General features: G+C 36.3%; 3 protein-coding genes and 1 long non-coding RNA gene across 5 annotated transcripts; 2 read left to right on the forward strand and 2 right to left on the reverse strand.

Annotated features, from left to right (window-relative positions):
- Positions 1–4,131: 4,131 nt before the first annotated feature.
- LOC111809926 (beta-galactosidase 3) lies at positions 4,132–10,803 on the forward strand. Of its 2 annotated transcripts, XM_023696401.2 has the most exons (19): positions 4,132–4,454; positions 4,551–4,646; positions 5,152–5,264; positions 5,370–5,436; positions 5,544–5,636; positions 6,748–6,891; positions 6,982–7,070; positions 7,172–7,277; positions 7,359–7,446; positions 7,600–7,718; positions 7,812–7,976; positions 8,075–8,253; positions 8,784–8,893; positions 8,962–9,071; positions 9,151–9,261; positions 9,343–9,456; positions 9,548–9,750; positions 9,823–10,144; positions 10,262–10,803. In XM_023696401.2, the coding sequence occupies exons 1-19, from the start codon at positions 4,287–4,289 to the stop codon at positions 10,403–10,405; spliced, it is 2,541 nt and encodes an 846-aa protein (XP_023552169.2). In that variant the 5' UTR covers positions 4,132–4,286; the 3' UTR covers positions 10,406–10,803. The 2 variants fall into 2 exon arrangements, with proteins under 2 accessions (XP_023552169.2, XP_086973699.1); XM_087117573.1 differs by lacking the exons at positions 4,132–4,454; positions 4,551–4,646 and adding an exon at positions 4,712–4,971.
- Positions 8,726–9,669, reverse strand: LOC147789391 (uncharacterized). Its single transcript, XR_015411739.1, has 2 exons — positions 9,530–9,669; positions 8,726–9,394 (listed from the first exon to the last, which is right to left on the reverse strand). It is a non-coding gene; the product is annotated as an uncharacterized LOC147789391 (long non-coding RNA).
- A 183-nt stretch (positions 10,804–10,986) lies between the features above and the next one.
- RTH (RTE1-homolog) lies at positions 10,987–12,344 on the reverse strand. The gene is made up of 3 exons (XM_023696569.2): positions 12,205–12,344; positions 11,662–11,949; positions 10,987–11,580 (listed from the first exon to the last, which is right to left on the reverse strand). The coding sequence occupies exons 2-3, from the start codon at positions 11,941–11,943 to the stop codon at positions 11,176–11,178; spliced, it is 687 nt and encodes a 228-aa protein (XP_023552337.1). The 5' UTR covers positions 11,944–11,949; positions 12,205–12,344; the 3' UTR covers positions 10,987–11,175.
- An 89-nt stretch (positions 12,345–12,433) lies between these two features.
- On the forward strand, positions 12,434–20,067 carry LOC111810030 (protein MICRORCHIDIA 2). Its single transcript, XM_023696565.2, has 18 exons — positions 12,434–12,686; positions 12,762–12,836; positions 12,965–12,999; positions 13,718–13,796; positions 13,886–13,975; positions 15,000–15,075; positions 16,002–16,080; positions 16,189–16,317; positions 16,470–16,568; positions 16,896–17,003; positions 17,097–17,243; positions 17,528–17,620; positions 17,707–17,758; positions 17,848–17,959; positions 18,264–18,408; positions 18,742–18,839; positions 19,447–19,489; positions 19,643–20,067. The coding sequence occupies exons 1-18, from the start codon at positions 12,434–12,436 to the stop codon at positions 19,739–19,741; spliced, it is 1,812 nt and encodes a 603-aa protein (XP_023552333.2). The 3' UTR covers positions 19,742–20,067.
- The last annotated feature ends 3,415 nt before the right edge of the window (positions 20,068–23,482 follow it).

The following is a 23,482-nucleotide window of genomic DNA, read 5'->3' on the forward strand; positions in this document are numbered from 1 at the left end:
AAATTTGATTTGTTTCAAACTGAATCTAAATTTACCCGTAATACATTACTAACATCATCGTATACTTAAACTAGTAAAATGACAATTAATTAATTTGTAATGCATATTTTATTAAATTGAAGCAAATTTTAAGATTTATTATTATTATTATTATTATGAATGTATGAGTCATTATTATTCTTATCAAACTGTATAAACGGTAATGAGCAAAATGATGAAATCAACGGCACCGGTGTCCCAGCATGGCATCATTCCATAGGAACCCGCCAAACACGGAATAAGAAAGCATGTAACATTTAATCATTTTCTTCAATTTCCAGCGTGGAATAAATTTTTTTGGGCCACATAATTTTTTTTGTAAAAAAAATACAATATTTACTTTAAGATTTTAACTTTTCATAAATATTTTAAAATTGTAATCTATATATTTGGAATGAAATTAAGACTTAAAACGAGTGTGGTCGTGTTAGTGTTGAGCTCGTATTTTCATTCTATGTCTTTGTCATATCAATGGTGGTTTGTTCTCCTCCCCAACCAATGCGAGACATCACAATCCACCCTCCTTTCTCCTTTCTCTTTCCTTCCTCTAATCGACGTGAGACCGCCTCCAAATCTACTCTCCTTACTTCATATCTACTCCCTTCGGGGAAGAGTGAGAAGGTTGACACATCATCCAGTGTTTGGCTCTGATACCAATTGTAACGACCCAAATCTACCGCTTGTAGATATTGTCATCTTTGGGCTTTTCCTTTCGGGTTTCCTTTCAAGGCTTTAAAACGCATCTGCTAGAAAAAGGTTCCACACCTTTATAAATAGTGGTTTGTTCTTCTCTTCAACCAATGTGGGCCATCACACATTTAATATGCCGATGAATTTCTGCTTCAATAGTAGTTTTGAAACATCTCTAAAATATCTAGAGTAATATTACAACTTTATTTTTATATATATATATATATATATATATATATATATATATAAAAGTTATATTTTTTTTTTGTCATTTAATTTAATTTAATTTAATTTTTTTTACTAAATTAATAAAAATATTTTAAAGTTATTTTTTTAGATTTTTTTTTTAAATTTAAAGATTGTAAATATTTTTATTAATTTAGCATTTTTATTTTACTTGTTTATAATCTTAAAAGTTTTTATAAAGTAATTTAAAATGATTTAATATTAGGTATTGGTTCATAATGGCAACTGAAATTCCAAATATTATTTTAGTGTTAGATGACGTCACTCTCATCAAAATTGCCCAAATGATGAAATATTTTAGTGTTTTTGAGTCAATGGTACCAACTCTAATGAACTTATGAGATTAATTATTTTTTTTAAATATCAAATAAATGAAGTAATTATAGACTTAAATATTGATTATTTATTGATATGTATCTAATTCTGATTTAATTTAAGATAAAAATAATGCGATTTTTGTGTAATATAATAATAAAAAATAAATTTCTAACTAATTTAGAATAATAATATAACAACTATAATAAAAAATAAGAATAATGTATGCATCAAAACTAACACTATTTAACAAAATCGTGGAACTAATCCTTACCCTCGTTGACTTTTGCAAGTTTTGACTCAATTACCAATTAAAATGATGCATTTGCTCGTTAATAATTACTTGTGAGACTTAGGTAAAATTATATCAAAATTAAATTATAATGACGACTTTCTTAAAGTGAAATATATTTAAATATTAAATTTTGTGTTGGGTAATTTAGTAAATTTTCATAAATATCGAACCGAACTTGGGAAGCAATTATTTGGTGAAATTGAGGACTTGGATGATACTATCATCCATAGCTAGCATATATTGTCTTCTTTGGGCTTCCCCTCAAGGCTTTAAAACGCGTCCGGTAAGTGAAGGTTTTCACACCCTTATAAATGGTGGTTTGTTCTCCTCCCCAACCAATGTGGGACTTCACAATCCACCCCCCTTCGGGGCCAGCGTCCTCGCTAGCACTCTTTCCTTCTTGTGGGACCGCTCCCAAATCCACCTCCCTTTGGGGCTCAGCGTCCTTACTGGCACACCGCCTCGTGTCTACCCCCCTTCGAGGCCCAGCGTTATCGCTGTCACTCTTTTCTTTCTCCAATCGATGTGGGACTGCCCCCAAATCCACCCTCCTTTGGGGCCAGCATCTTGACACATCACCTTGTGTCTACCCCCTTTCGGGGAACAGCGAGAAGGCTAGCACATCGTCCGGCGTCTAGCTCTAATACCATTTGTAACGACCCAGATCCACCGCTAGCAGATATTGTCCTCTTTGGCTCTCTCTTTCAGGCTTCCCCTCAAGGCTTTAAAACGCATCGGCTAGGAGAAGGTTTCCACACCCTTATAAATTGTGGTTTGTTCTCCTCTCCAACCAATATGAGCCATCACATGACATGTCCTAAGCGAGCGAGAATGACCTCCTCTTTCCCATCTCCATTTAATTATCTACTCTAATTTCATCTACGACGATCTAAGTTCTATACATAATTTTTTTTGCCATTTAAAATTAACGTGTGATATGCACTAATACTAGAAAAGGGAAAGGGAAAAGGAAAAGGGATGGGTGGAAAATGAGTCGGTAGGTGGGTTCGGTTTGGTGTGGGTTTAATTAATAAGGCTCCACAAATGCCGCCTTTATGCGCCCGTCCTTCGCGCCGCTGATGGCTGCGCCAATTTATTCCACAACCGCACCACAATTCATAATTCACAAATCATAATTCCACATCACCCCCCTCACGTGCCATTCCATTTTTTCTTTTTTCTTTTTCATTTTCTTTAATAAATGTTTTATTCTTCCTCTCATTATTTTAAAATTATCTAAAATACTTTTTTTCTTTTACCAATTTAATAAATAAATACCTCGTATTTTTGTTATTTTTTCTAAAAATAATAATTTTAAACCTTTAAAAAATTTAATAATATTTGTAAAAGTCTTAAAATCTTTGGAAGGGTATTAATAAAATTTTAAAAATTTATAATTATTTTTTTAGAAAAAATACAAAATTTTACTAATTTATTATTTTTTTTTGGAAAGGGACCAGATTTGTAATTACCATGATAAATGTTTTTTTTTTAATATTATACAAAAATTATGACTTAATAATATAAGTGTTTAGGCATTTTAATAAAAGATTAGAGCTGTTAATTCCATAAAAAATCAAAATTAATTATAACCGGTGGCAACTGACAACCACGCATTTGTGGTGGGAGTTATTTTAATTTTTTTTTTCAATTTTAAGAAAATATATTAAAAAATCTTTTCTGGATATCATTATAAACCATAATAATTTATTTTTTCTTTTTCTTCCTTTAAAAGGTTAATTTCCCATTTTTATAATTTTTAATTTTCTTTTCAACAAACCAATAAATTTTGGAGCCTTTAAATATATATATATATATTTTGTAGGCAACAATATTTGTAATTTTATAATTATATTATATGTAATTTTTCCGACATAGCTTCTGGGTTTTTTTGTACTTTTGCCGTTTTATTTATGAAATGTCATTTTCACATTATTTAAAATCATCCAATTTTAAAATTATTAATTGAAAATAAATGCTATTATCTTCATTACTTCCACGATTTTATGAATAATAATAATAATAAAAAATATATGTTATTTATGGTAGTATATCAAAAGGATTTTGGACAAATTCTACCATATATTCTACCTTTATTTATATATATATATATATATATATTAAAAAATAATTTCCTCAAATTATTTAATAAAATTACCTTTTAAACTTACTTGTAGCTATTTTTTTAAAATAATTTTAAAATAACTTGTCCTATAAGTTAGAAGTTATAGAGGTTAAGTTGGTAGCTCCGACCACCTTAACAGTGTTTATATTTAATCTAACCCAACTCTCTATTTCGTCTGTCAAATTAATTTTTTAATTATTTAAAATTAATAATTAAAATTTCATAAAATTTATATACCAAACATTTACGAATCAATAGGTACGGGTTCGGGTTTGGGTTCGTCGAGTTCACCTAAATATTTTTCTTATTTTCGATCCAATTTTTATGATTTGAGTTGGATAGTTTTGGTCCGATTATTGGATCATACAGTGTGAATGGATGGTCGGTTTTGTTGTATTTAGTGTGTGTGGGGTGTTTTGGAATTAGGCAGGCAATGCGGTTTTTGTTCACTTAGTGTCGCCCACTCTCTTAGCCACGATCGCTTCCTCTATGCCCATAGACACTTGTTTCTTCCACTTTCCCATTCCCATTTCTCTCTAACACAGCGAGTAACAGGACGCTCTTCAAGCTTCAGCAATGGCGGCCGACTCTTCCATTTCCATCACTCTTCTAATCGCCCTACTCTTAGCCGGTTTCCACTTCATCCACTGCTCTGTCACGTACGATCGGAAGGCCATTCTCATCAACGGCCAACGGAGAATCCTCTTCTCTGGCTCTATCCACTACCCTAGAAGCACTCCTGAAGTAATTTTATTATACGCAAATTAAATTGCGCTGTTCTTCTTCTCTCTATAAGTTGATTTGATTTCGCCTCTGTTTTGGTGTTCTTTTTGTTCTTAGATGTGGGAAGATCTGATTCAGAAAGCCAAAAATGGAGGCCTAGACGTGGTGGAAACCTACGTTTTCTGGAACGTTCACGAGCCTTATCCTGGCATTGTAACTCAGATTCTCTAGCTTCATTTCATTTTTCTTTGTTTACTTTGACTGTAAGTTCTGGTGATTTTGATTTGAAATTCTCAAAATGCTTCGTAACAATGGAGATCAGTTATTCCTAATCGGTTATCAGAGTCATGTCCTTAACTTAGCATGTCAATAGAATTCTCAAATGTCAGAACAAAGAAGTTGTGAGCCTCGAAAATGTAGTCAAAAGTGACTCAAGCGTCGAACAAAGAGTTCTACCAAAGAGTCGAGCCTCGATTAAACAGAGATTGTTCGAACACTCCATAGGTCTGGAGAAGCTCTATGATGTGCTTTGTTTGAGGTGAAGATTGGTGGAAGAGAGTCACACATTGATTAATTTAGTGAATAATCACGAGTTTATAAGCTTAACACAAAGCCACGAGAGCTTAGGATCAAAGTCTACAATATCATCTACAGTATCATGCCACAAATCGGTTATTCCTAACACCACTGATTTCTGGAACTGTTTTTCTTCTTTCAGTACAATTTTGAAGGGAGATACGATTTGGTGAGGTTTATCAAGACGATACAGAGAGCAGGGCTGTACGCACATCTCCGCATTGGCCCATACGTTTGTGCAGAGTGGAATTTTGGGTCAGATTCTCTCTCCTATTATTAGTTTCTCTCTCTAGAATTGTGCAGGTAAGAACAATTGGGTTGATTTGATAATGGATGGATTATTGGGTGTTTTTGGAGCAGAGGGTTCCCTGTTTGGCTGAAATATGTTCCGGGGATTAGCTTCAGAACAGATAATGAAGCTTTTAAGGTTTTAACATCCAAATCATTGTTTAAAATGAACATGTTCTTGTTAATTAGAACGATAATGATGATGATGATGATAATTAAGGGGGGTGTTTGGTTATGGTGATATAGAACGCCATGCAAGGATTTACGGAGAAGATAGTGGGGATAATGAAGAGCGAGAAGCTGTTCGAGTCTCAAGGTGGCCCCATCATCCTTGCTCAAGTAAGAATCCTTTTTTTGTGCTTTTTTTTCTTTTTTGAAAGCATTAATTATTTTTCCTTTTTAAATTTGTTTTTTTTTCTTTTTTTGGAAAAAGTATTCAAGATTCTAGTCAAACGAAGTGTTTTTACGCGTTAAATAATTTTATTTCCATATATATATTTTTAAAAAAATAAAGTTTTAGACCTTAAATAAATAATCTTTGTTTTTTTGTTTTTTTTTTCCTTTTTGGAATTCTAAAATGTTATTATTATAATCAGCATTTTTTTTTAATTTTTTAATATAAAAATAAAAAATTTGTTGACGCATAAGTTTTGACCTTAAACTTAAATATATGTTTAAGTTAGAATATGTTTTTTTTTTTTTTTTTTTTTTTTTTTTTTTTTTTTTTGTGAATTATAAAAAATATTTATAATATAAATTTGATAAGATTTCAAAAAAAAAAAAAAAAAAAAAAAAAAAAAATAGTAACAGAGTTTTTTTTTTCTTAACGTTGAAATTGGAGGTGTTTATATCACTCGACTTGATAAGTTGATAGTCTGAACTAACCATAAATGTCTCGTCAGATTATATATTTTTTTATTTGGGTTAAAGTTTTGCCAATAAAAAATTCAATTTGCAAGTCGATATTTCTTTTTTGTCGGTTCAACCTTTAAAAATAAATTAATATTTATACTGAAGTAAGTGATACATCATGATTTATTAAGGTCTAATATTTGATTTTAATTATTAATATAACATATATTATGAATAAGTAAGATTTTTTTTATAAATAATTTATATAAAAAAAAAAACAACTCAACTCGAGTACTGGGAGTTGGGTTGGTTGTGTTGAGGTGAATTGTGAATTCTATTTGGATTGTTCAGGTCACCATCCCAACCAACCCAAAATTTAGAGTTGACTCAAAAGATTTTTTCAACCTTACCCAACCTAACCCGTGAGTGTTCCGAGTTGAAATTTGTGCACTGATCAAGCTTAAGTTAGTGTAAAACTTAACTTGATTTACTTGAAATGAGCGAGTTCGAAGTTGAAGATTAATTATCTCAATTCCATTGGTTAAAAACTTGTTTAGTATAGTATGAGAAAGAGAAAATGGTGTATGAAATGTTGCAGATTGAGAATGAGTATGGACCACAAAGCAAGTTATTTGGGGCAGCTGGTCATAACTACATGACTTGGGCAGCAAACATGGCTGTTGGACTACAAACTGGAGTCCCATGGGTTATGTGCAAGGAAGAAGATGCACCTGATCCAGTGGTACCCATTCCATTCCTTAACTATTTCTTCTTTTCACTACCAAAATCAAATCCAAAACGTTTATAGTTTCACTTTGTTGTTTTCTGGTAGATCAACACATGTAATGGGTTTTACTGTGATGCATTCTCTCCCAACAAACCCTACAAACCAACAATGTGGACAGAGGCTTGGACTGGTTGGTATGTAAAATCTCTACATTAACACCAATTTTGACTCACTTCTTACTGCATAATCACTGTATTCTGTGTTTGATTCTGTTCTCTTGCTATCAAACATGAAGGTTTTCCGAGTTCGGTGGTCCGTTGCATCAACGGCCTGTTCAAGACATGGCATTTGCAGTGGCTAGATTCATTCAGAGAGGAGGATCCTTAGTGAATTATTATATGGTTGGGTGTCTTTAGCAGGAATCTAAGAGTTTCAGAATGTTTTGAATACTAATCATCCTCTGTTGTTTCTATATGATACAGTACCATGGTGGGACGAACTTCGGACGCATGGCTGGGGGTCCGTTCATTACTACCAGCTACGATTACGATGCTCCAATCGACGAGTATGGTGAGAATTCGACATCATATGCTTAATTTCACCAAGGTTTCTGTCAGAAACATGGGACAAGGAAATTCAGCATACGAGATATCAGCTTTACCAGCATTCCAGCATGCTTGTTAGATTGATTTTGAAAGGTTTTCTCACTCAACTGATTCACAGGGCTATTGAGGCAACCGAAATATGGTCATCTGAAGGAGCTTCACAAGACTATTAAATTGTGCGAGCCAGCTTTGGTTTCAGCTGATCCTATAGTTACTTCATTAGGGAATAATCAACAGGTTTTCCAATCCTGCACATCTTTTCATAGTCCATGTCGTTTGTATATTTTTTAAGTCAGAAGTTGAAAACTTACGTTTTTTTCTCTGCATCAGGCTCATGTATACTCTTCTGAATCTGGAGGATGTTCAGCATTTTTATCAAACTATGATACGAAATCATTTGCGAGAGTTTCGTTCAATAACAGGCATTACAATTTACCTCCTTGGTCAATCAGCATCCTTCCTGACTGCAGAAATGCGGTTTTCAATACCGCAAAGGTTCGACCATTAGAGAGCTTAGTAGTATAACTTCATAGGATCTGTAATCGAAGTTCAGGTTGAACTTATCGATGTCACCTTTTTAAACATCCCTCTAGGTTGGAGTTCAAACTTCACAGATGGGAATGTTGCCTGCAGAATCTACTACGCTTTCCTGGGAAAGTTATTTTGAAGATATATCTTCACTAGATGACAGCTCAATGATGACTTCTCCTGGTTTATTGGAGCAGATAAACGTCACTCGGGACACGAGTGACTACTTGTGGTACATAACCAGGTGATACATGTGTTTCTTTCATCCTTCTAAATGTAATTGACAAAACCTTTTGTGAGATCTTACATTGGCGGGAGAGGGGACGAAGCATTCCTTATAAGAGTATGTAAACCTCTCTCTAACATACGCGCTTTAAAACCTTAAGGGAAAGCCCAGAAGGGGAAGCAAATAAGACAATATCTATTAATGGTGGGCTTAGGCTGTAACAGATGGTATCAAAGCCAGACACCGGGCGGTGTGTCAAAGAGGACGCTGGCCCCTAAGGGGGGTAGATTGTGAGATCCCACTTCGGTTGGGGAGGAGAATGAAACATTCCTTACAATGGTGTGAAAAACCTCTTCCTAACATACGTGTTTTAAAACCTTGAGGGGAAGTCCAGAAGAAAAAGTCCAAAGAAGACGATATCTGCTAGTGGTGAACTTAGGCTGTTACATAGTTATTGGCATTTTATAATTCATAGTCAATCAGAAAAAAATGCGGTAAGCAAACTTCAGAAGTTTGATTCCATTAACCAGACCTCTCTATCTTTACAGCATAGATATCAGTTCCTCTGAACCCTTTCTACATGGAGGAGAATTGCCCACTCTGCTTCTTCAATCGTCAGGCCATGCCGTGCACATCTTTATTAACGGGCAGCTTTCGGGTACTTTCACTCGCCAAATGCCTGCCTAGCCTTTGTGATTGATAAAACTCACCATCCGCTATTATTAGGTTCTGTCTCCGGGTCAAGAAAGAACAGGAGGTTCACATATTCTGGGAAGGTTAATTTGCGAGCCGGAACAAACAAAATTGGTTTGCTTAGTGTCGCTGTTGGATTACCGGTAAGATAAACAGAGCGAACCTAACCATTGAGCATAAAGTCTTCTTTTAGTATGCTAATCTTTGTTGTTTTCTATGAAGAATGTGGGAGGACATTTTGAGACATGGAACACAGGAATCCTTGGTCCAGTTGTTCTCTATGGGCTTCGCCATGGAAAATGGGACCTATCCTCACAGAAGTGGACTTACCAGGTACCTATAAACTTCATTTCTTGGGTCCACATTGGTTCAGAAGAAACATTTCTTAACCCGTTCACTGCCACTTTACAACAGGTTGGGCTGAAAGGAGAAGCCATGGATCTCATATCTCCAAGTGGATTTTCTCCTGTTGAATGGATGCAAGCATCAATGGCTGCCCAAACACCTCAGCCGTTAACTTGGCACAAGGTAACAATATAAGAAAACGTACGATTCAAGCTTTTACACGAACGCAAACTCTGGTTGAAGACACGGATGTTACCTCTCTTGAACTTTGCAGGCTTATTTTGATGCTCCTGATGGAGAGGAGCCTTTGGCCTTGGACATGGATGGAATGGGGAAAGGTCAAATATGGATTAATGGGCAGAGTATCGGAAGATACTGGACAGCGTTTGCTCGTGGTAATTGCAGTCGATGCAACTATGCTACAGCATTTAGGCCTCCAAAGTGTCAGCTAGGCTGTGGCCAACCAACCCAAAGATGGTAATTGTCCATGATAACTTCCTAATCTAGACTTAACTAGTACTTTATTAAACGACCAAGATTTGGTTTTAGGTATCATGTACCTCGTTCTTGGCTAAAGCCAGAACAGAACCTGTTGGTGGTTTTCGAGGAAGTTGGAGGAAATCCCTCAAGAATCTCTATTGTGAAGAGATTGGTAACAAGTGTTTGTGCTGATGTTTCTGAATTCCACCCAACTTTCAAGAACTGGCAAAATACAGCAAGATTCCGTACACCCAAAGTTCACCTCAGTTGTGATCCAGGTCAGTACATTTCTTCCATCAAGTTCGCGAGCTTCGGAACCCCATTGGGAACTTGCGGGAGCTACCAGCAAGGAAGTTGCCATGCCCCTTCCTCACATGCCATTCTAGAGAAGGTTCTAAGAACAAACTCCTGTGGATACTATCTAGCACTTAGTATTCAAATAGCAAGAAGATCTAGATCCTTGGATAAAAACAGCTACTAATTACTTTTTTTGCTCATTCTTCTGCAGAAATGCGTGGGAAAGGAGAGATGCGTTGTTACCGTATCGAACAGCAACTTCGACGACCCGTGTCCAAATATGATGAAGCGATTATCGGTTGAAGCAGTATGTAATCCCACAACTTCTACAAGTCAATTCAACTGGGGGGGTTAACTTGATAAAAACAAAAAGCTGACTTCTAGCCACTTATCAACCATGGATTCAGTGATATGATTATACACACAGCACAAGCAAGAGTAAGCAAGCAAAGGTATAGAGCAAGAATAGTAGTGTTCAGTTTTCATCCTGGATACCTGTACAGCCAAAGGAAATTAGTTTCAAATGGTTTAGCAGCTTCCATACCATAGTGTTTTTGTTAGAAAAGAAAAAAGTATTTGTTTTGTGTGGGGTGATTTGTTCATTCTAGGGTCCTAAGTTGAATCTCTCAAGCTACCTTCCCTTCCATTTTAGAGGGAAGCACAAGCTTTTTATCTATTTGTCTTCATGCTAGGAGGAGTTTCCTGGTGTAACATTGTGATTTCTTGAATGCCCAGAAAAAAGTTATTTATCTAGTCGGAGAGCAAACAATACAACTTTGTTTGTCACTTGAGTCTCCTTCTCTTAATCAAGTCTCGACCCTTTATTCGACACTTGAGGATTCTATTGTCATGACTAAATTAAGGGTATGGCTCTGATACCATGTTAGTAACCACGACCCTTCACAGTGGTGTGATATGATATTGTCCACTTTGAACATAAACTCTCGTGGTTTTGCTTTTGGTTGGTTTCTCCAAAAAGCCTCATAGAGACAGTGTTCTTAATAATCCTCGACATAATCCTCAACATAACTTACTAGAATTCATGTACTCTATTGCAACAAAATAACAAGGATGTGTACAAATACAACGAAGGAAAGCATCCAGAATGTAAAAAATGTTGAAACATTACAACTGAACCAAGTTTTTGAAGACATAAGTACCAAGAATGAACCAACCAACCAGGAAGACATTGAAGAATGCCAAGAAGGTAAGGAAAGTAGTACCGCCCAGTGCGAGTCCAATACTGAATACCACAACAAATGGTAACAACGTCCTGATTACAGCTCCTTTACTGACCCACCGACCCTTGAGGAAGATCAGAGCAGCAAGGTTCACCACATTCCATCCACCTGTGCGAAACCCAAGTCTGTTCAGATTATTAGCCACAAAGGAATGACAATTGCAAGTCAAGAGATTGTAGGATCGGTGCTGGAACTCTTGAGTGCTCCTCCGCAATGCATCATCCCATGTTGAAATTTCTCCTTCTCTGAATTCATCTTCTTCACTTCTGTGAGTGACAATGCAACAACACTGCATATCGATTGCAACAAAATCAGCCAAAAAAGTAGGGAAAGAGGTTCCGATCACAGTATCATGCATGGATTTTGGTACCTTGTCGCTGTTGATTTGAAGATACCGAGCGACTGCGCCAAATGTGAAGTTGTCGACACACACAAAATTGGGGCCTGCGAAGTCTAAGATTACTCCATCCTCTCTGCCAATGCCGATGTGACCAATGAAAGGAACGAGCCACGAAATAACAGGAAGAGGTGTCCACACAATGCAACATGGAAACCGAGCTCTCTCCGGATCGATCTTCATATTCTGAGCGATATTTCCTTCGATCATCATCTGATTCTCAGGATCGTTGCTTGATTCCATTTCCAAAGTCATAAAATGCTGGAAAAAAGACGCTCAATTGAGTAGTGACAAAATCAGTTCGAAGGAAACCCCTCGGCTATCTACAATCCGATAACGATAACAAATCAGTAATTCAGACCGAGACGAAGCTCCCGAATCTCCTCAACTTTAGGGATAGCCAAACAGCAGTCAGAATAAAGAATCAAACAGGTAAAACAAGCAAGCTACGGAAAGGATTTGAAGAACTAACGAACAGTTTTTGAGGGAGAAGTATGAGAAGAAGTTGAAGTTTACCTAACGGAACAAATTTGGTGAAGAAAGATCTTCTGAACGAGCGACTAATCTCCGATCAATTTGATCGGTTTGCGGACCGAGGGGTTTTTTCTAGAACTGATCGGTATATATTCAAAACGACGTCGTTTATACCTGCTTTGATAAGCTTTGAAGTTCAGAATTCAGATCATATTTGGCTGATAGTTTTGTGATCGGCTCTCGCTCGTGGTTGAACTCCGTCGAAGTTCCGATGCCGCCGAAGCCGGTAAGCAATCCTCCAGCTGTGGTGGATTTAACCAGCAGCGACGATGATGAGCCTGCAGCGAACACAGTTTCAAACAAACTAGCGTCGAATTCTCAGACGAGACTCCAAGAGCGTCGAGGCAGTTCTACGCCGGTTTTACTATCAATATCGGATGATAAAGCCGCTGATAGCCGCTGTTTTTGGAAAGCCGGAAATTTCGACGTCGGTCTTACCGCAAGGCCTATACCTGCTGCTGATGGTTATCCTTTGTTCTGCGTTTAATGTTTGTATTTATTTGTTTGATTCCGCGATGCTGATTATGAAAACATAACAGGAGAATTGGAGCATGCTCGAGTTCATCCGAAGTTTCTTCATTCCAATGCTACTTCCCACAAATGGACGTTTGGCGGTAAGGCTTTGTTTACTCGAAAGCGTTGATTCTTCAGTGGCTGAGCAATATCTTGAATGTGGTTCTTCTGGTGTGCTTTGAGTTATCTCTCCTTTGTCCTTCAATTTACATTTGTTCATCTAATGCAGCAATTGCTGAACTTCTGGATAATGCTGTGGACGAGGTATGTTAATGTTTATAAAACGTTTAGTGCTTCTTGAACTCGTACCCAATTAAATTAACTATATGGAATAACGAGCCAATTTTTGTTGCTGGAGTGTGAGATCCCACGTTGGTAGAGGAGAACGAAGCATTCCTTTATAAGGGTGTGGAAACTTGTCCCTAGCAGACGCGTTTTAAAACCTTGAGGGGAAAGTATAAAAAGGACAATATCTGCTAGCGTTTTGCTTTGGCTGTTACAAATGATATCATAGCCAGACACCGGACGATAATGCCAGCGAGGACACTGGGCCCCCAACGGGGGGGGTTGATTGTGAGATCCCACATTGGTTGGAGAGGAGAACGAAATATTCCTTATAAGGGTGTGAAAACCTCTCTCTAACATACGCGTTTTAAAGGGACAATATCTGTTAGTTGTTACATGAAAAACCCCAAAACTTCTAACATTGAAACGAAAAGTTCGATTTGGTTTGCATCTTGTGAAGTGTTGTGGTTCTACGTCCCAGATACTCGAATTTATGACTCAAGCAGGATGAAAAATAGAATATTAGCTGATCATGTTGAACGAGAGGTGCAGAGTTCTTAAGTTGTGCTTCATGGCTAAAAGGATACAGTAGTGATGTAAAGGAAAGACAAAAAGAAGGAAGTCATATAGATGAAGTATTGTAAATTACTCGACTATGGTGCGGCCTTCTGTAAACACAGCCATTCATCAATTTCAGATACACAATGGGGCAACGTTTGTGAAGGTTGATAAAGTTGATATAATGAAGGATAACTCTCCAGCTTTACTTTTCCATGGTATTGTGTTATTCTTGTTAATTTCATGATATGCAGTTCCATTGTTTAGTTTTGGATCTAACCACATGAACAAGTGATATTTTATGCAGACGATGGTGGGGGAATGGATCCTGATGGCATCCGGAAATGTATGAGTCTGGGATATTCTTCAAAGAAGTCAAACACAACAATAGGACAATGTAATTTCTTTTTTTTCTCTTCTAGTTTGTAGCTTTACCTTATGTGAGATCCCACCTCGGTTGGAGAGGAGAATGAAACATTCCTTATAAGAGTGGAAACCTCTCTCTAGAAGATGTGTTTTAAAACTGTGAGGTTGACGACGATACGTAACGGGCTAAAGCGGACAATATCTACTAGTGGTGGGTTTGGGCTGTTACAGATGGTATCAGAGCAATGCTATTCGAGTCGGATTGAAAGCAAGACATCGGGCAATGTGCCAACGAGGACGCTGGGACCCTAAGGGGGGTGGATTGTGAGATCCCGCATCAATTGGAGAGGAGAACGAAACATTCCTTGTAAGGGTGTGGAAACCTCTCCCTAGTAGACGCGTTTTAAAGCCGCGAGGCTGACGACAATACATAATAGGCCAAAGCGGACAATATCTTCTAACGGTGGGTTTGGGTTGTTACAAAATTGTGAAATCCCACGTCGGTTGAAAAGGAGAACGAAACAGTCCTTATAAGGGTGTGGAATCACTCCGTAGTAGACACATTTTAAAACCTTGAAGGGAAAACTCAAAGTGGATAATATCTATTTGCAGTAGGTTGGGCTAGTACACGTTAGTAGTAAATTCATTAGGTTCAAGTCCAGACTTTATTGGTGTTGAATCAAATGCCATATCTTTCATTTATGAAATTTATTTCTTAGTTAGTTCAGTTTTTTTCGTGTGTAAATTTTGAGTACATGAAATGTTTATCTGTCTCTTCCCAACGTTGTGTCACTAGACCCATGCCTTTTCCCGTGCATTGAATATTTTTTAGAATGTTAAGCTACTTTGAGATCTCAAACCAACAGACACTTGATAGCTTTTGCTTCTACGTTCCAAAATACAAATCATTTTCAACTTCATCTTTGGATGCTAACCAGATGTTTGAATAATTTCGAAGGCATCAAAATAGTTTTCTGATTTTCTAGATACACTGTAACCAAATATACTGCTTTGGTTTTTTCTTTGTCGTGACATCCTACTCGTGTGTGTTCTAGATGGGAATGGATTTAAAACAAGCACCATGCGGCTTGGAGCCGATGCAATTGTTTTCACTCGTGCGATTCATGGAGGGTACTTCTTGTTCTAGAAATTCTAGTAAAATATTAATTATGCATTGTCTTTGCACCTTCTCCTTTTCAATTAAATTTAAACTTGTTTTTACCATTCTCTATTCAGTTACATTATTTATTTTGCTTAGGGTACCTGTATGTACAATTTGAATTTAATATTTTGTAGTGATGTTAGTGTGAGATCCCACGTCAGTTGGAGAGTGGAACAAAACATTCCTTATAAGGGTGTGGAAACCTCTTCCTAGTAGACATATTTTAAAACTGTGAGGCTGACGGCGATACGTAACGTGCCGAAGCGGACAATATCTATTAGCTTTAGGCTTGAGCTGTTACAGTTAGATTCTGAGTGAGCGTAATTTAATATTTTGTAGTGATAATTTGATGTAGTAGAACCTCGATTTTCCAGAACTACTGTTTTTCTTATTAATAAGGAAGAATGAAAAATTCTTAGCCTTGTTCCAGGATTAAGTTGATAATTTGATACCAAAACTGTTTCAAACTTTTAAAGTTTGTTCAGTAGGACGCAACCTGGGTGCACACATCCTAAAAAAGTTTAGCGTAGGACATAGAAAGCATGCCTCTATTTCTTTCTTCGTACTCTGACTGACAAGGGTCAAAGTTATGCATGAATGCCATCGCTTGCCTCAAGACTTAAGAACTTAATCTCAACGTGCACTTTCTCCTAAAATTGCTGGTGTGAACATGTGCGGACTTCACTTAATTGTCTCTGCTAGACTTTTTATGTCAGGCCGTGTGAAGCCATTGGTGGCAAGTTATAACATATCTTAGTGGAATATTTAAACTCAAATTTTCATATCTATGTATTCATTTTCTGTTCCCTTTTGTGAGAAATGCAATAAGTTTTGAAGTTTTTTTTTCGATGCTGATTTTTAATTATGTTTTCCCTTGTGTTCTTATATCAACTAGCACTGCAACTCAAAGTGTTGGCCTTTTATCCTATACCTTTCTACGGATGACCGGCCAGGATGATGTTATTGTTCCAATGGTAATATTCTTTTTGTCTTAATATTTTATTTTCCCCCTCTGGCCTCCGCCTTTGCCATCAGCCCCCCTAACAGCCAGACTTCTTACTTTCTGTTTGGTTTCATTGCAGATTGATTTCGACATTTCGGGACATTGGGCAGAACCAATAATTAATGGCTCTCAAGATGATTGGTCTTCTAATTTGAAAACTATCCTCGAATGGTCTCCTTTTGCATCAAAGGAGGACCTCCTGATACAGGTTCGTATGTATCCATTCAATTTATTGAACTTCCAGTGGCTAAGTATGTAATTATAAGGGGGAAATGTTCCAAGAAACATAGTTTCACCATGTAATACTAGTCTTTTATTATTTTGTTAGTTTCCTTGTCTTTTTTGTGGTTTCATCTGCAGTTTGAGGATATTGGACGTCATGGAACAAAAGTTATTATATTTAATCTCTGGTTGAATGATGAAGGCATTTATGAATTGAATTTCGACGACGATGATGAGGTATTTTGCATTTTTTTTTTATAAGCTTCATTTCACTTTCACATTGTTGATGGGTGGCAATGGAAGACCTTTGGTTTCTTACAAAGGAAATAGCCTGATTTGGATGCAGTAAAGGCAAAGTTAGTACATTTTAGAACCATAAGTTTGTTCATTGTCAAAGAATTTGTGGTTCAAGTAGGGAGGTTTTACGTTCGTTTATTCAAACAAATGTGCAAAGCTTTCTAAATAGTTGGTTTGAGATTTTTATCTAGAGGATCATGTTCAGTGTACACTTAAATGGAGTTGCATGAAAAGTATCTATAAATGTCTTTCGATCTTTGATAATAGGACATACGGTTGAGGGATGAAGCTAATCAAGGAGGTTTGAGAAAACTGCGTAAAAGCGTTGCTGAATTGCAATCACATATTTCTTATCGTATCCGCTATTCGTTACGGGTAACTTTTTATTTTAAATTCTACAAATTGGTTGTATATTTCACAATAATTCCATCAGCCTGAAAACTTTTGAATTTTCTCACTGTTTAATAGGCATATATTTCAATATTATATCTGAAAAGATTTACGAACTTCAACATCATCCTGAGGGGAAAGCCAGTTGAGCAGCGGTGTATTGCAGATGACTTGAAGTATTCAAAAGTAGTTATATATAAACCTCAAATACCCATAGCCAAAGAGGTTAGATTGAATTGTTCTACTGTAAAAAATAGTGGTTGTTATAGTTCTCTGTTCAATCTGTGTTGAAGCATCAAATAATTTTGCCGCTAATGCTAATTTATCACTACAAACATTGCACAGTAATATTTTCTTACAGTAAAACTGGAGGTAGTGGTGCTAGTACGATATCATTGCGTCTATGTTCTTGAACCTTGGCGATATTTTCCCTAAAAAAAACTTAGGGTAGAGAGGAAATTTGATGTGGTTATACATTGTCTTTTGATTTATTTATTGTGTGGCTTAAGGTCTCAGTGGATACAACCATTGGATTTATAAAAGAGGCACCAGGTCTTGGAGTCTGCGGGTTCAACGTGTATCACAAAAACCGACTTATTATGGTAGTGTGAAAAGATATTTGGATATACCTTGTGTAATTATGAACAAACAACCATTTTAGTAACCGAAACATCTACGACGTTTACAGCCCTTCTGGAAAGTTACTGGTGATGGCAGTTCAAGAGGGCTTGGTGTTGTGGGTATTGCTTTCTACTTTTTCCTTTCCGATCATTCATCAGGTTTTTCTTTGAAGTCTTATTATTTTTTTGGTGTTGCATATCTTTTATAGGAGTTCTTGAAGCAAACTTCTTAGAGCCAGTGCATGACAAACAGGGATTTGAGAGATCGTCTGCATATATCCGGCTTGAAACTAGGCTGAAACAAATGGTAATGGAGTATTGGTACGTAAAGTTTCTTACATTTCTCGGCCTTCTTTCAAATGCATATGGATAAGTAGCAAGATTATCTACCAAATTGTTTCACAACTTTGACATGGGATGAACTTTCTTCTCAACTTATTGCCTAAAGGCTTGAAGATATAAAATGGAGGCCTCACAGTTCGCATATGACTTGATGCTAAACTGACTAAACTGGAGACGTTTTTCGTTATTCCACTCGTGGGAATTGTATCATCCCTTAAAATGGCGATACTGTTTTCTTTTTGTTGACCATTCCTTTTGATAGACTTTGCATCATTTGTGGCAGGAGATCTTGCTGTCACTTAGTGGGACATAATCCTCCAGGTATACATAATCTGCAGAAGGATCGGGCTAATAGCCAAGCGTCCATTCGACCTGCCGCTAACATTCAGAACAAAATGGCCAAGGAACAATATGATGGTCTCCCCAAAGTTAGTATCCTAGAATAAATGCATTACACCAATTCATTCTTTATAGCATATGAGAATCATGGTTCTTACCGTGTTTTAAGAAGTTGGAGTCCCTCGCGATAACACTGAAAACTGTTCGTGTGCCTGTTTCACATTCAGTTATCGTAATGTTTGAACAAGATCTTGAGTGAAACAAAAAAAACAAAATCAGGAAGTTGCAATATGATTACGTACCGACCACATGTTAAATCTCAATAGTTATCCATATGTTTGAAAGTTTCGATGGCTAGTCTTGCAGCTGCTGATTTAGTGAACAGAAGTAATGCCTTTTTCTTGCTTTTGTATACATTCCAGGGTTCCAACGATGCACTGAACACTACCCAAGATTCTGATGTCTCAGGAAAGTCTTTTGTTGATCGTATCTGTGAAGAGAATATTGAACTATTTATGAGGTATTTTATATCCTAAACCTTTCGTGCAACTTTTTTTCCTTTCGTTAGTTAAATACTAGATAGCTTCAAATTTTATAAAAAAAACATGTGGGAGTACATACATTTAGTTGTTGGACCAAAATTGTTAATTCAATCCTCTTTGGGGCTTGAGTGGGATTTAGTTGTTGGAGCACCAATTATGTGAGATCTCACATCGATAGAAGAAAGGAACGAGTGTCAGCAAGGACACTAGCCTCGAAGGGGGTGAATTGTGACATCCCACATCGATTGGAGAGGGGAACGAATGCTAGTGAAAACGTTGCGTCCCGAAGGGGGTGGATTGTGAGATCCCATATTGGTTGGAGAGGGGAACGAAGCATTTTTTTTATTAGGGTGTGGAAACCTATCCTTAGCAGACACGTTTTAAAAACTTTGAGGGGAAGCTCGGAAGGGAAAGCCCAAAGAAGACAATATCTGCTAGCGGTGAGATTGGGCTGGTTCAGTCTTCGGTAATGTGTTGGTTGGTGTTTGGTTTTCTGCTTTTTCTGAAGAAATAACCTTCCTTTCATTGCTCGTTCCTTATATCTATTTCGCAATCAGATTAAACTCTCAAGGCTGTGTTCCACAGGTGCGAAGAACATGCGAAGAACGAAATCGAATTGCAAGAACTGGTGAGTATATATATATATATATATATAGTTTACATTCAGAACAATGCCCTTGTTTCATAACTTGAAGTGATGATCAAATTTGAGGCCATGTTTATTCTATAACGTGATTGTAATTATATTGGTGAAGCTTCAATTCCCTTTGTGATAAATCAGGTTGACAGCTTAGAGAAGGAGCTGAAGGAAGCCAAAAGGAAACACGCTCGGCTATTATTAGCTGTGGAGGCCAAGAGAAAGCAAAAGAATGTAAACTAGCTGACTGAAACGTTCCCCGACCGAGAACGTCGAACAACTGCAATGCACCACTGTTAATACATCTAACCTCTCACCTTGCCTCCTCCTGATGCAGTTTTTAGACTCATGAAGGTCCAAACAATCTGGAAGAAGTCTGCAGCTAATGAACCAGACAATCGCTTTTGGTTGCTTGAATGCAATTTGGTCAGAGCCTTTCTGGGGGAGAGAAATTTCATCTTTTGCTTTTTGTTTGAATTAAAGATCCCTACCATTGTTCTTACAATGTAATGATTTGTTCTTTCTTCAGAAATCATGATGTTTATGAAATGAAGTATCTTGAGTATTGAATCCTCAGTTGGGTATAAGATATGCTCCTAAAGAACAAACTCTCTGACCATGAAATCAAAATAAAAAACAACTAAACGTATTTTAGTCTTAAACTCAACATCTTAGATAGGTCTTTACTATTTCATGTTGTGTCAATATGGGAGTGTATCACCGCTCACCAAAAATCATGTCCACACCCGTCATGACTAAAATACCTCAAATGTATTATAGAGGTAACAACCTAAATTCACTGTTAGCACATATTGTCTACTTTAGTTTGTTATGTATCACCGTTAGTCTCACGTTTTTACAACGTGTCTATTAGGGAGAAATTTTCACACCCTTAGAAGGAATGTTTCGTTTCCCTCTCCAACTGATTTGGGATCTCACAGTCCACCTCTTTAGAGACCCAACATTTTTGTTGGTACATCGTTTAGCGTCTGGCTTTGGTACCATTTGCAACAGTTCCAAGCTCATCGCTAGCAAATATTGTTCTTTTTGGGCTTTCTCTTTCGGGTTTCCCCTCAAGATTTTAAAACGCGTCAACTAAGGAGAGGTTATAAAGAATGCTTTATTCCCCTCTCCGATTAGTTATTACTTTTTCCTACCTTGAGTTATATGTTATTTAAGTCATTGTATTCTTTTATTCGCTTATAATCATATAACGTCACTTTCTTCAATTCTTTGAAATCGTAAACCCTAAACCCTAAACCCTAAACGAAATGGTTTTGATTTGGTATTAGGTTGGAAGTGGCATGGCCAGATGGCACATAGGGAGAGGTGTAAAGAATTGGCCCCCAAACACAATAGGGATTGTCCAAGCATTACCAATGGCAGCATCTCATCTGTTCCTTTCTGTGCAACCAACAAGGCAAGCAGTACCTTAGCACTTACTCACACACTAACCCTATATCACTAAACCCAAAAGCCATTTCTTTTGGAGCTTTTGTTTTGGCCTCAATTATTATACATCAACTCCCAGTGCTGTCAACTCAATGCCCTTCCAAAAGTTCTAAACTTTCTTATAAATTAAAAAAAAGAAGGAAAAAGTATGGTTAGCGCGAAACTCGGCTCAAGTGTTGCAGCTTCGTAAACCATCTCATATTCTAATTAGATCAGTGAATATTGGTCAACCCGTACACAACTTAACTAGTTTAGGCATATGGATTAAGAATCGTTTGGTTGAGGTGCTTTTGCGCAGGTGGGTGTGTTTATATTTTTGGAGTTTGTGGGCGTGTTTTCAATAAATATAGAGATAGAGGAGATATAACACCCGAGAAAATGAGAGTACGCAAATGAGCCTATACTACATTTGAATAAGAGTAATTTTGAAGATTTGGAGTGTAAGAAGTGTTTAAAAGAGTTGATAGTTACTACGTATACCAACAAGGTACGTCTTCATTTTTTCGTGGTTCAGTCATAGGCACTCCAAAGTTAAGTATGTTTAGGTTAAAGTAATTCTACGTTGGATCCTAAAAAGCATGAGACCGAGGACAATTGGTAATATTTAGGATTGGAATAGTTTTGTGATGTAACGATGATGAACACAATCGGTAATGTTCTAGGGTTTGTAATTAAATATAAAAGGCCTACAAAAACAAGAAGAAGTAGAGCTCTTACCCAAAGATTCACTAAAATCCTTACCTTTTTCTTTTTAAATGCTTTTTCAGAACAACAATTGCTTTCTACCCATTCTTCCTTCAACAAAAACCCTTCACACCCTTTAAAAAACACTCAAAATCAATACCCTTCTGCATAAAATTATCCACAACCAGATTATGATATCATACTTGACTCGAAATTGAGCTTAGAATGATACGACTAGTGACTTACAACGTTTATGTCACAGTGCTACTGTTATACTTCAGATGCTTGGATGAAAGTGGAACAAGGGGCCAAGCCGAGGAAAAGGGTCAGGCTCATGAGCAGTGAAAGAGTGAAAGAAGTAATAATCCAGCCAGCCAGGAGTTTACTGTTACACCTCGGCTTGTTTAGGGAGTGATCATGAGTTTATAATCAAATAATACTATCTCTATTGGTGGGAGACCTCTTAGAGAAGCCCAAAATAAAGTCATGAGAGCTTATACTTAGGCAATATTATATTATTGTGGAGAGTCGTGTTCATCTGTGAGGAGAGATTTCTCTATGTGACTCGTATGGTGTCAGGTCTCCCCCTCCTTTGTTATATATATATATATATATATATATATATTATTATTGCATAAAAGGGTGGTAGAACTGAAAATGCTACATCCCTATGCTATGTAATTTAAATGAATTGAATTATAACATAAGATAAGATATGCATCATTAATTATTAAATATACTAAGCTCCCACTGCCACCACCACCCTAATCCCCTAATCCCTATTTCACGTGAACCCTATCTATTCTTTTTCTCTATTATTATTATTTATTTATTTCCCATTTCTCCTCCTACCCAATCCACCGCCGCCGCTGTTACAAGTTTCCTCTTTCCGGCGCGGCGGCCGCCGCCTCCATTTCGTTCTATTTTCAATGCATGCAGGTTCTATTTTCTTCTTCTATGCAAATTCTTTTTCCATTACTTAAATTTTTTGTTTATTAATTATATGGATTTTGTATTTTTTTTAATTTTATTATAAATTAACGAGGATGACATCAAACATTTATAATTTTATGAATTCAACTCGAACAATATATATATATATAGGATTTAAAAGCTAGATTTTATTGGAAAGTTGCATAGAACTCGAGAAATTGCCTTTTTTTTAAGTTTCATTATTGTAACGAGCTTTGAATCACCGAAAGAAATATGATAATCTCTTTTTAATTTTTTTTTTTTTAAAGTTATTATATCTTCAAAATGGCTCTGTGGTTTCAGTTTATTCATATACCTTTATTTTACTCGAGTATCAGTCCCAAAACCACATCCTAGATTCTGATCTAAATCCTTGTACAGGGCGTTACATATTCTTTATGTTCAAGTCGGTTATCAATTAATATGACATGTAAACGTGTCATTAAAAAACATCATAGTATAACGCTAATTTGTGAATTAATTTAGTATTTTTCAATATTAGAAAAATTAAAAAAATATATATGAATTTATAAATTAAATTAAATTACATTTTTATCTCTTTTGTTAAAATTAACCCTAAAATTATATTAATTTGCATATCCTAATATTTTTAACAAAAAAAAAAAAAATATTTATTTTAATATCTTTTAACTGTCAAATTATAAATACCAATTAAACTTGTCAGACAATTATAGAGTAGCTATGAAATGAATTATTGAAATAACAAAGAATAATTCCTAATTTCCCTTATTATTATTATTATTATTATAAGAAGAAATAATTAAAATTAAGGGTTAGGGTTAAATCGGCGATTTAAGTAGAAAAATGAAGAGCAATTCGAACGCCGGCGACCGTACGGGGAAGCAGGACACCAAG

Source organism: Cucurbita pepo, chromosome 14, assembly GCF_057944985.1.
Source record: "Cucurbita pepo subsp. pepo isolate OVF chromosome 14, ASM5794498v1, whole genome shotgun sequence".
NCBI lineage: Eukaryota > Viridiplantae > Streptophyta > Magnoliopsida > Cucurbitales > Cucurbitaceae > Cucurbita > Cucurbita pepo.

What these genes read in the sequence shown, in the direction of transcription:
- LOC111809926 (XM_023696401.2), top strand. Translation starts at nt 4,287, where the DNA reads ATGGCGGCCGACTCTTCCATTTCCATCACTCTTCTAATCGCCCTACTC. An exon ending in GCCCCATCATCCTTGCTCAA is followed by an intron (nt 5,637 to 6,747) that starts GTAAGAATCCTT and finishes GAAATGTTGCAG; the next exon opens with ATTGAGAATGAGTATGGACC. An exon ending in CATTAGGGAATAATCAACAG is followed by an intron (nt 7,719 to 7,811) that starts GTTTTCCAATCC and finishes TCTCTGCATCAG; the next exon opens with GCTCATGTATACTCTTCTGA.
- RTH (XM_023696569.2), bottom strand. Translation starts at nt 11,943, where the DNA reads ATGACTTTGGAAATGGAATCAAGCAACGATCCTGAGAATCAGATGATG. An exon ending in TTCAAATCAACAGCGACAAG is followed by an intron (nt 11,581 to 11,661) that starts GTACCAAAATCC and finishes ATCGATATGCAG; the next exon opens with TGTTGTTGCATTGTCACTCA.
- LOC111810030 (XM_023696565.2), top strand. Translation starts at nt 12,434, where the DNA reads ATGCCGCCGAAGCCGGTAAGCAATCCTCCAGCTGTGGTGGATTTAACC. An exon ending in AAACACAACAATAGGACAAT is followed by an intron (nt 13,976 to 14,999) that starts GTAATTTCTTTT and finishes TGTGTGTTCTAG; the next exon opens with ATGGGAATGGATTTAAAACA. An exon ending in AAATACCCATAGCCAAAGAG is followed by an intron (nt 17,244 to 17,527) that starts GTTAGATTGAAT and finishes GTGTGGCTTAAG; the next exon opens with GTCTCAGTGGATACAACCAT.